The following is a 12364-nucleotide window of genomic DNA, read 5'->3' on the forward strand; positions in this document are numbered from 1 at the left end:
TAATAACATCAATCCATTTGAAAGGAATAAAGAAATCTTTCTTCTGGCATCTTCTTGCAGCACAGAAGTTTCATGGTATCACAAGTATCAAGTCCTTGATCTTTTAGATTCAAGCCAACAGTGAGAAATGACATAGGTAAGGTGTTGAAACCAAAGAGGGAAAAGAAGGATGACTGAAAATCTACTTTTTTTTCTTTTTTAAAAATTTAAATTCAATTAGCCAACATATAGTACATCATTGGTTTCTGATGTAGAGTTCAGTGATTCATCAGTTGCATATAACAGTCAGTGCTCATCACATCACATGCCCTCCTTACTGCCCATCACCCAGTTACCTCATCCCCTCACCCACCTCCCTTTTAGCAACCCTCAATTTGTTTCCTACAGTTAGAGTCTTTCATGGTTTGTTTTCCCCTCTGATTCCTTCCCAGTCAGTTTTCTGTGCTGTGATTTATTTTCCCTATGATTTTCTGTGCTGTGTCTTATGTTCTACATAGAAGTGAAAATCCCTACACATTGTATATGATACCTAAAATACCCCCCACAGAAAAGAGCATCACAACAGTAAAATCAAAACAAAACAAAATAATAACCAAAAAACTAAACCCAAGACTATCACAAGCCTATTGACATGGCACTCAGGAAGAAACAAAAGGAATATGAGAAAGAAACCAAATGGAATTGGAATACAAGCTTAGCACATGTGGCAATGGTGGAGGGAACAAAGCAAAACAAAATAAAACAAACACACCTCCAGGTGTGAAGAGCCCTAGGGGAAACTTCTCAAAAGAAACGAAACAAAATAAACAAGCAAAGAATAGTTTTTCAGAAACAATAATTTAAAGTTTCATTTATTTGCTTTTATAAGACAAGGAGTTAGAAATGATCTTTTTGGCAAGAAATTTCTCCTACTTGTCTATGGTTAAGAAAAACATTACGAGCACCTGAGTGGCTCAGTTGGTAGAGTTTGTGACTCTTGACCTTAGCACCATGAGTTTAAGCCCCACACTGGGCATAGAGCTTACTTTAAAAAAAAATAAATAAAGTTGTACATAAGTATAAGACATTCTTTACACATAAAAATTACAATCTTGCACATGGTAAAAAAAAAAGCTCAACTTCGTGCTTGAAAAAATATTAAAAATGTAGTCTTCTCTTATCTGTGGGGAAAATAAAGCTCAGGGAGGAAATAGGTTTTGCTGAAGGTACATAGGTTATTAAAGAGATAAAAACACACAATTTCTGGTGTCCCACTCAGTGTTCTTCCCCAATACTGCTCAGTCCCTTGGTTGTTTGTTGTCCTTGACTTAGGAGAGTAAAACATGTTTCTTTTGAAATATTGAAAAAATACATTAAAAGTACATTAAAGACCATTAAAATACAGACAGGTTTGGAAAAGACCACTAAAAGACCAGAGACAATGTAAAGTTTACCATATTTCAGAAACGCCTAGCAAAACCATATATTTTTAAAAGTATGAGAACTCTACAGTCCAAGATTTGAAATGGATAAAATTATGAACCTGAATTCAGACACTCATATATTCAAGCCTCAGTGATTGCTGATGTAATTTGTTTCACTATTGTGGTTTTCAGTTTCTCATGAATAAAAAAATAATGATATGCTTATCTTTTTAACTATAAATTCAAAATTGAGGATTATTATCACTGGTCTAGTGGCAGAGCTGCCTCTCTAGATGATCTGGATAATGGGTTACAATAGATGCCCTAGATGATAACTAATGATGTCATCTTCCCTTGTGATTCCCTAAAAGCCATGAATATTATTTATTTTGCTAGTGATGGGGAAGTATAATTCTGCATCCTCAGTTATAATATGTGGGGTTTCTTTGTTTGTTTTTACCACACCACCAAGAGATTCTCAGACATTATCTGGGTGTCCCATAATTCAACTCAATTATGACACTTTTACTTAGAGATAGCGTCAGATTCCACAGGTTAAAGGATCAGTTCTACAAGACTGCCCTTCCCCACACTTCTTCCTGCCTTCAAATGCCAATCAAAAAGTCCAGGTTGGGGGCACCTGGCTGGCTCAGTCAGAAGAGCATGCAACTCTTGATCTCCAGGTCCTGAGTTCAAGCCCCAGGTTGGGTTTAGAGATTACATAAGTAAACAAAGAAACTTAAAAAAATGTCCAGGTTGTCACCTGACTGACCAGGTATAGATTAGAGGTTCCAACGACCCATCTGTGGGTTTAATTAATTTACTTGAGTAGAAAGAGGCAGACTACATAAAATGGGAAAAGGACCTATGAAATTTCTCAGAAAGAAAGTCATGTTTGATCATTTCACAAAGATAAGAGAAGAAAGCTAGGAAACCTATCCAGGTCCATCTTTCCCTGCTAAAGTAAGAAAAATTCATCTAATGTAAAGATGAGCAATAGATAAGGACTGCAGTTGAATCCCAAACAAAGTTACTGGAAGTAAAAGAGACTAAGAAGCAGAAAAAATCATTTCAGATGGTGAACATATGCCAGAAAGCTGTACCTATAAAATAGGTAGAAAGTATAGCCTAATATTTCAACATTAAAAGTTATGAACATTTAAAAATTATAAAAAAGCCATAAATCAGGGTTTTAAAAGTTCAGAAATGAAATCACTGGAAAAATGAAGTTTTAAAAAATAAATACCAGAACTCAGGGTAAAAAAAAAGGGATAAATTTTAAAATTGTCATAAATGAATATTTAATTTGAAGGAGCACAGAGATATAAAAAAATACTTCCATAATATCATAAGGAAAACAGAAGATGGGAAGGAGAAACATAAATTAATCTGGGCAGGATATAAAACATAACTCTAGAAAAGTTGGTAGATATAGGAAACAATAAAGAAGGGCCAACATAAGTATAAAGGGAATTTCTAAAGAAGATAAGCATTTGAATAAATGAATGTTAAAAACTCTAAGGAAAATTTCCTGAACTAAATAATCATTAAGGTTACATATTGCAAGATTATATCACATACCTGGGAAAGCCTGCCCTACCAGACATGGTCGGGTAAAACTACTGGATTTCAAAGAAAAAAGGAAAGGGAATCTTTTAGGATTATGAAATTACTTGCAAGAGAAAGAATCCCTTTTATCATCACTTTTGCCAGAAGCCAAAGAAAAATGCTTACAACTCAAGGAAAGAAAACCTATAAGCCAAGGGTTTTGTATTCGGCTAATCAGACTTGCAAGTACATGGCTTTGGACAAAGTGTTGTGAACATGAAAGAATTATAGGAGATACCTCCTAGAGAATAAGCTTTAGACAATCAAACAACTGGAGGACATTAACATAAGTCTAGTTGTGAACTTTTAATTTATAGATACCTGTAGAGCTAAGACTAAATGTTTGTTGTAAGGAAGATAGCCTAGCTTGTAATGATATGCTTTGATAATGCAGATATGAACAATTAATCAAAAATGGGGCAAGAATGGGGAGAATATTTGAAAAAGTAGCACAAGTTTATTAATTTCTCTAAAGGTATTAACTAGTGTTTAGATTTGGGAGTTGTAAAAAGAGATGGAGGGGTGCCTGGTAGCTCAGTCAGTTAAGTATCTGCCTTTGGCTCAGATCACGATCTCAGGGACCTGGGATTGAGCCCCGAGTCTGTATCCCTGCTCAACAGGGAGTCTGCTTCTCCCTCTCCCTCTGTTGCTCCCCTGGCTTTTGCTTCTCTATCTCAAATAAATAAATAAAATCATTTTTTTAATGAGATGGAGAAGATACCAGTTAATTTCAATATTGCTCATCATAGAGAACTAAGAGACAAAAACAGAAGAGGCCAATGGCATTATATAAATATATTAGTAAAAAGGTAACCATTGGAACAACAAAAAACTGCTTTATTTTACAGGCCATAATTTTTTTTTTTTTTTAGAGAATGCACCAGTGTGCACACACACATGAGGCAGGACGAGGGGCAGAGGGAGAGGGAGAGAAAATCTTAAGCAGACTCCATGCTCAGAGTGGAGCCTGATGTGAAGCTGGATTTCATGACCCTGAAATCATGACCTGAGCTGAAGTCGTGAGTTGGACGCTTAATAGACTAAGTGACCCAGGTGCCCCTGGGCCATAAATTTTTAATGGTTACCTATATAGGAAGAGAGGGAATGAGGTGCAGGAAACAGGGGTAGAAGCTAGACTTCTGTTTGTATTGTTATGGGGTTTTTTTTAATGTGATTTTACCAGTCTGTAGGTTTTCTTTTAGTTCTTTTTTTTTTAACATGTTATTTCTTTATTTGAGAGAGAGAGAGAGAGAATGGAATAAGGAGGAGCAGACAGTAAAGGAGAAGCAGACTCCCCGCTGAGCAGGGAGCCTGATGTGGGGCTCCATCCCAGGACCCTGGGATCATGGTCAGAACTAAAGGCAGATGCTTAACTGACTGAACCACCTAGGTACCCCAAAGCTAGACTTCTTTGAATATATCATGTTATACAGATTTTTATTTGTTAACTTTCAAACAAAATTAAGAAGCATCCCTGAAATTCAAAAGTAAAGTGAAGCAAATGAACCTAGTAAGTTGATAATATAACTGCACTGAAAGGATAACAACTGCACTGCTACCTTACTTTCAAACACAGTAATTTGACTCAACATCAATCATGAAATATGCGATAAGGTTAAAGGAACTGTAAAAATAACTCTCAAACTGTTGCCAGTAATCTTATTGTTGGTAATGTTGTTAGTATTGTTATCTAAAACTGCTGTGTGTGTATTGTGGGTTAAAGCAAATGAGTAAGTCAATATAGTCGAGAACCAGGGTTTTGGGCATAGGAGAAAGGAAATCGATGTGTAAGATGCATAAGGTTAAGTAAAAACCCTGTATTTCTGAAGTACTAGTGTGAATTCATGATACAAACTGTCCTTTAGCTCTGTGTACTGAAAAGATTTAGAAAAAATTTACCAATCCATTAGCAATAGAGGCCTCTTGGTTTCAGGCTGTGGTCTCTATTTCATACTCAAAGGAACCTGACCTTTCTAATTCCATGTTGGAGACAAAACTGAACCTGATGAGCTTAGAATAACTGTCCATGCCAGAAAGCAAGGAAGATGTCAGAGAGTGCTTGTATATTATCAAGATAATTCAGGATCCAATTCAAATTGGCTTTTTCTGGCCAATAAAGAATCTGCACTTAAGTTTAGTAACAGCAATGGGTTAACACACATAAAATATGTTTAAATTCATGAGCTCATACTTATGCTAAATGAAATCTCATTGGTCATTATTATAAGATGCTAAGAGACAACTCATTATTTTGAAAATTGGTAAATAAAGGTGAAGAATGAAGCCTTTATCCCATGTCTGCTTCACAAACAATAGCTTAAGGTACCCAAAAAGCTGATGAGGAAAGTTTTCTTATTATAAGAGTATTCCAGCTCATGAATGAGAAAATAAGAGATATAATTAAAATATCATTACTTTGTTATTCCTAATGAAACTAGGCAATTATGATCCATGGTGAGTATCATCACAAAAAAGAGACAAGCAGGTATTATATGCCTCCTGGTAGAAATATATACCACCGCTTTTGACGCAGTGTTGTCAATAAAGAAATCAGATAAGTTTTTCTATATGTGAAAGGCCTTTGTCCTTTCTTCCTGTTGAAGTTCTTTTTATCTCTTATGACCTTTTCAAGCCTCATATCCTCCAGCAAAGCTATCTGTGGGGTGAATGAGTTCTCTAAAGTCTTGTAGGACTTGGAGCAGTGCTGTCCAAGGAAAATATATGACTCACATGTGTGCTTTTAAATTTTCTAGTAGCTACTTTAAAAAGTACAAAGAAACAAGTGGAGTTAATTTTATTAATATACTTGATTTAACTTAATATATCCAAAATAATGTCACTTAAACATACAATCAATGGAAATATTAATGGCACATTTCATGCTGTTTTTGTCTACTGTCTTTGAGATTTGGTGTATATTCTACACTTACGGTACATCTCATATTGTGACTGGCCACATTTCAGGTGCTCAATGGCCACATGTGCACAGTGGCTACCATGTTGGACAGCAAATACTTACAGAATCCATTATATAATTTAGCACATGACTATCAGGTCTGGGCAGGCAGAAGATGGGTTCTGCATGAAATTGGACCCCAGACTGGAAAATATCAGCCCCTAAATATCCTTAAGACACTTTGATGTAGAATTTTCAGAGCCACAGAGGAAAACATGGGAAGTTACTGCTATGGACTGACTGTTTGCATCCCCTTCTGCCTCCAAACTCATATGTTGCAGGCTAATCCCCCATGTGACAGTATGTGGAGGTAAGGCCTTTGGAAGGTCATCAGGTCATGAGGTTGGAGCCCTCATGATGAGATTAGTGCCCTTAGAAGAGATAGGAGAGAGCTTGCTTAACCTCTCCGCTTGCTGGGCCATGGGAAGATAGAGCTATAAGAAGGCACTGTTACATACTAGGTAGTCAGCTCTCACCAGGCACCAAATCTGTTGATGCTTGGATCTTGGACCACGTAGTCTCCAGAACTGAGAGAAATGATGTCTGTTTTTTAAGCCACCCGGTCTATGGTAGTCTGTTCAGCCAGATAATGTAGTAATGAGAGAATTTTCTCCTCACAAACAAGCAAGCACCAGTCCAGTTCATTAGGGGAACTGGGAGACCAGCAGATGAGGCTTCTCTGCCTCAGTACATAAAGAACACAGGGGGCGTGCATCCCAGACCCGGGGAACTGAGGGTAATCCTATCACAAGTTTTCATTCTTCCACGTAATCAGTAAGGTATAGTTAGAAGTTACTGCTCAAATATCCTGATATATATGTCATTGTTCCCAAGAACTGGATAGGCTTTTTGAATTTGGACCCAAAATGCAGTATAACTGGTTCTAGATAGACAACTACTGGTTGATGTGAATAAAGCCAAGGATTGTTCCTTGGGCATAAAACAAGCATATGTCCTTAAAAGATAAATGTCTCAGGTGAATAAACAAAAGGAATATTTCCAGGGAAACATTTCAAATTAAAAGGTCTATGGTGAACAATGAATTCTGTTGCTGAAAGCCTCAGAGAAGACTTCTTGTTGCATGGTAGTTAGATTTTTATTTAAATGCTTCTTATCAGCAACTAGCTCAAGTATAAACATCTGATTATTGCCACCACCTGTCTCTACAAGAGTATTCTCATTCTCAATAAACCTGCTTTTGTGCCCTCTGTCCTAGTCAAACATATGCCTGGTGACTTTCTCAACAAGGTGATTTCCTCCTCGTTTATTTCCAGGCCTGTAGTGATAGAAGACCCAGTTTACGATAGTGAAAACTCTCCTCCTCTGAAAAGGAGTCTCCAGATACTTCCCCTCCAGGGAAATAAAATGAACCATGATCTCACCTAATCTGCAACTTCAATCCTTATATTCATTATTTTTTGTAAGCAGTCGCTCCATTCTTCCAGTGATTTTTTTTTTTAAGGGCAACTTCATATTTACTTTACTCTGCCTAGAAGACATATGAGACCTTTCCTGATGCTGACCTCAGCTAATTAGCATGACACATGCTTGGCTAAATAGTTCCTTGAGACCAGTGTTTGGTACAGGAGATGCAGTGGCTGACAGGAAAGATTAGGGGCAAAGGTTCCCACAGCAGCTTCCTCTTCTCACCAAAGCCTAAATTGGGAATAGCCCTTCTCCACCAAAGTGAAGAAAAAATAATGGCAAACATAACAGTAGCTTGAAGAGAAAAAGAAAAAAAGATGAAAACTCAAAAAGCTATACTTTTTTTTTTTTTCTAAACCCAATTCTTTGTTGCTTCGTAGAGGTATAGGTGGGAGGTGACCCCTGCAGGAGAGGGATCCCTGACCAAAACTTGGGTCATTAAGGGAAAAAGGTCCTGGCCAGCCTTTTGACCTTGGGTTCATAGGTCTTTATTTAGTAGGGCCCTTCAATGAGTTTGGGGTCTGTGATGGAGGCAAAACTGCTTCTCACGAATAACAAAAATTTCGAGAGTGGGGGAGGCCAGCATTTGGAGTGGGGAGTAGCCAGTAAGATGGTGATAAACCAGAGCCTAAACATAGTGCCACCATCTTAAATTGGTAAATTGTTATAACAGCATTGCCTAGATTTCTGCTTTAATCTATCACCTACCCTATGCTGCTCTGCAAACCCTTAAGTTACTCCAAACATTCAGGAAAATTCTGCTATACCTAAAAGCATCGTATTCATGTTATTGGAAGGTGGGGCTGCCAGTATCCAACATGGGGCAAACAGGACCAAGAAGAGAGGAGGCCATCAAGAGGAACAAGAGTAGGGGCACCAGGGTGGCTCAGTGGTTGAGCATCTGCCTTTGGCTGGGGTCATAATTCTGGGGTCCTGGGATCGAGTTCTGCATTGGGCTCCCCACAGGGAGCCTGCTTCTCCCTCTGCCTCTCTCTCTGTGTCTCTCATGAATAAATAAATAAAATATTTTTAAAAAAGAGGAAGAAACAAGAGCAGTTAGATCAGAAAAATATCATCTCTGATGAAGTCAATGGGAATACCAGCTGGAGGGAGAGGGGAGTAATCCCCAAAGTAAGAAGGTTGAGGTTTCCACTATCTTACTTGCATACTAAAGAGAGGTCTCAAAAGCTGTAAGATTTAAGGACAGCTGGTTCATATTATTGCATGCCAGTGTTAAAATAATTAAGATACTTGAGTTATTTGCTAGTCCCACAGTTCCCAACTGTATTTCTCAGATTAGTGAAATTTTAGCGACTACTGGGGTTGTCAACTTTTTATTGTATCATGCAAAGATATTTTAAAAACTAAGTTTCACCATTGTTTCATAAAATAAGAGGTATGTAAGCATGTAGACAGGTAAAATGGAAAGGGAATGATGTCACTTATCAAGGCCACACACCCCATGCCTATAGAGTTAGGATTTTAATCTAAGCCAATCACCCTGAGACCCAGGAGGCCTTGGGAGGAAGTTTATGGGCATTTATTTCATTTAATCCTATATCCCTGGAGACTGAGTCCTTAGAATACACACACACACACACACACACACATCCATTTTATAGAGGGGAGGGCCGAGGCTACTAGCGTGCTGCATGTGCACAAAGTGAGTTGGGCAGCCAGTCTGAGTTTAGTTAAGTGCCATATGTTAGCCTAAATACAGCATCTAAACTGATTCTTTATAATCAGACTTTTTAAATAATAGCCAAATAACCATTCTCAAAAAAGAAAAAAAATTTCATAACAATTTCATAACAATTGTTAAAAATGTTTTTATCTGGAATGATCTCACACTTCCAACCTAATAAAACATATACTTTATTTTTAAAAAAGATTTAGTTATTTATTTTAGAGGAAGGGTGGGGAGGGGCAGAGAAAGGGAGAGAGAGAGAGAGACAGACAGACAGACAGACAGTCCCAAGCAGACTGTGTGCTGACCATGGAGCCTGAGGTGGGGCTCAATCCCAGGACCCTGAGATCAGGACTTGACCAGCTGAGCAACCCAAGTGCCCCCAAAAGTATGTATTTAGTTTTATTTAGTTTTAGTTTACAATTTCCTTAAATCTTTCATTCACTTATTCACTTTTCAAAAACATTAATAAACCTCTCATGTGCCAAGCACTGTGCTAGGTACTGGAACACGGAGATGAACATGACTCTGCCCCTGTCCTCAATATCTCACACTTTTCTAGGAAAGTCAAGCAGGTGACCCAGCTGCAAACAGTGCACCCGTGCAGTGGCAGAGAAACTCACCAAATACTAAGGGTGAAAAGGTTAAGTGATAGTTTAAAAATAGCCGATGTATTTCTAAGCTGAAGTGCAAAAAATACTAAAGCCTGATGTCAGAATTTACTTTGCGCATATCATCTGAGTTTCCTTTCCAATGATTTGGAGGGGAACTGATAGTACACCCCAGAGTTCATGGAATTTTTCAGACTTATTCTGAGCAAATTACAGGGCTAGGGACACAACTCATGTGCCATGTCAGCTGGTCCATACTACACAAAGGAAGGAAGAGATGGAATTGGGGGGATGAGAACTGTCCCCCCCACTTACCCACGATAGAATGGCTCTGCACATGGTCACTCTGCCTACTTCAGTACATACAACCTGAAGGTCAGCAGAGGACAGGCCAGGGTGGAGGGCTCTGCTGCCATCGTGACAGCAGCTTTGTGCCAGACTGGAGATGGGGATCTTGCTCAATAGGCACAGCTGGGAGATGTCTGGGAGTGGTGATGGGCACAGTGGTCCACCCTGCTTCATACTACTCCAAGCTACCAGGTTTCTGAATTCTGATTTTAAGTGAGAGTTAGAGAGGGAGGCATAAGGTGGTATCTCGAGTCATCTGGTTCTGGAATTTCCCGAAGGACTAGGGAATGCTGGAATAGTAAGGGGTACACATGCACATTCACATGGGAAAAGGATCCAGAGGAAGGTGCACTGGGGGAGTCTTCTCCTTTCTGCATGCCCCAGACGGTACCATATTAGAGGGGAAAAAAGCCTAACCATGCATTTCTCCTACATTATATAACCAGAGTATATATATGTGTCAAAGGGATAGTTGCTGGGGCAGTCATTTCCTCCCGTTGTCTCACCTCGATTCTCGTCAGAAATAGGTCTAGAACTTTCACACAATCACCCATTTAACAGCAAAACCTCCACAGATCAGCTGATGGCTGCAGTTTGCACATCTCTGGCCCCGTCCTGTGGCTCCTTGGAAGCACATACGTGTGACAGCGGTTCAGAGACGCAGGAGGTGACTACCGAGCACACAGAGGCTCTGCAGCTCGCGTCCATCCTCGCACAGTCCTGTTTTCCATTCTCAGCAGCTCTCCCTCCCCGCGCGCTACGAGGTAGAGGAGTCTGGAGAATCATCCAGAGGAAATGAGGCTCCTTCTCCGCAAAGGCTTAGGAGCAGAGAGGTGCAGGGTGCAGTCCCTTCCCTCCGCAACCTAGAAATCTTGAGTTTCCTTAGAGAAAGGCGCGGCAAGGGGGCCACGAGCCGCGGAAGGTGCAGGGAACCTGTGCCTCTGCAGAGCCCCGAAACGCCAGGGGACCAGGCCAGGGAACGTGCGAGAGGAACCCGAGTCGTCGGTCCCCGGGCGGGCTGCGGAGGATGCGGCAGCCGGGGCAGGGCAGTGATTGCTTTGCTTTGAAAGGCAAAGGGCACGAGGGGTCCTCTGGTCCCCGAGCTCAATCCTCAGGGAGGCGATCCCCCCCCCCCCCCCAAGCAGCGGCGGGGCTCCGATCCGGCAAGTTCCCGGGGAGGAGAGCGAGCGTCTTACCTGGCCGGGCTGGCTGGTGTAGTTGAAGGAGTAGATGTTCTCGGTGCTGAGGCTCACCACCCCGCCGTAGACGCGGTCGAAATCGGCGCCCCTGGCGGGGTCGCGGGGGTCGCGGCGCGGGGCGGGGGGGGCCGCGGCCCCCGAGAGCCAGGGCAGGAGCGCGCCGAGCAGCGCGAGCCCCGGGCCGCCCCGCATGGTGGGCGCCGCGCCCCTGCGCCGAGCCGAGCCTCCCCGCGGAGGGGGCGGGCGCCCGTCCTTGCAAAGCCCCCCGCGGGCCCGGGGGCGCAGCCTGGAGACGGCGGATCAAACAGCGCCGCCGCCGGGGGTCCCCGCGGGAGGTCGCGGGCCGGGGCGCAGGGGGCGCAGGGGGCGCAGGGGGCGCGGGCCTGGGGCGGCTGCTGGGCTCTCCCGCTCCTGGGCGCCGGCCCTCCCCCTCTTCTCATTTCTGATAACCCCCCGCCTACCCAGCCAGAATTGCAACAGAGCCCTTCCCTTACTCTACCTCCAAAAAAATAATGATAAAAATTTCTCAAAAGGCATTGGAGACGCTCCTAGCAAGCGTTCCCCGGTCCCGAAGAGTCCACCTGAGCAGCCACCCGGCAGGAAACGCAGCCCGTGTCGAGGAGATGCGCGCCCCGGCTGCGAGCGAAGAAACAGAAAGCAACAGAGCCTGTCCCCGAAGAGGGTGCACGAGTTTGCTTTTCCTGTCTGCTACCTGCAGAGAGCCCCTGCGCGTTTGAGCGATGGCTACGAACTCTCAGGTCTCCAACAGAACTCCTTCCCTCCCCGACACCTGTTTTATTTCCCCTCGCATCTCCTATTCTCAGGGAGAGCCCCCCCCCCCCCCTTTCCAGTGCTCTCTCCCTCGCCCTGTGTGTGTACGTGTTAAATATGCACAAGTCATAAAAACAGCGAATAGCTGGGGGGAAAGGAGGCACCTTCGAACACCGCCTGAGATCTGGCTCCGGAAGTTGTCAAGGACGATTTAGAGAGCTGGATTTCTGCAGAGGGTGTTTTTGTTTTGTTTGTTTTGTTTTTGTTTTTGTTTTTTTGTTTTGTTTTTTGTTTTCCCACCCCTAACTTCTTGCCTACCTACTTTACCCCTGCAGTGACTTCTTAGATTCTGGGAG

General features: G+C 42.0%; 1 protein-coding gene across 2 annotated transcripts in view; it reads right to left on the minus strand.

Annotated features, from left to right (window-relative positions):
• The window catches only part of SIDT1 (SID1 transmembrane family member 1), a 101357-nt gene extending 89316 nt beyond the window's left edge, over positions 1–12041 (minus strand). The window contains exon 1 of one of the 2 annotated variants that reach the window (XM_055316459.1): positions 11235–11554. In XM_055316459.1, coding sequence (XP_055172434.1) covers positions 11235–11429 — 195 coding nt within the window. In that variant the 5' untranslated portion in view covers positions 11430–11554. Of the gene's footprint in view, positions 1–11234 lie in introns of both variants that reach the window. The other variant, XM_055316460.1, reaches the window with a different exon arrangement.
• Positions 12042–12364: the final 323 nt, after the last annotated feature.

The sequence above is a fragment of the Nyctereutes procyonoides genome, unplaced genomic scaffold, assembly GCF_905146905.1.
Source record: "Nyctereutes procyonoides isolate TBG_1078 unplaced genomic scaffold, NYPRO_anot_genome, whole genome shotgun sequence".
NCBI classification, from domain to species: Eukaryota; Metazoa; Chordata; class Mammalia; order Carnivora; family Canidae; genus Nyctereutes; species Nyctereutes procyonoides.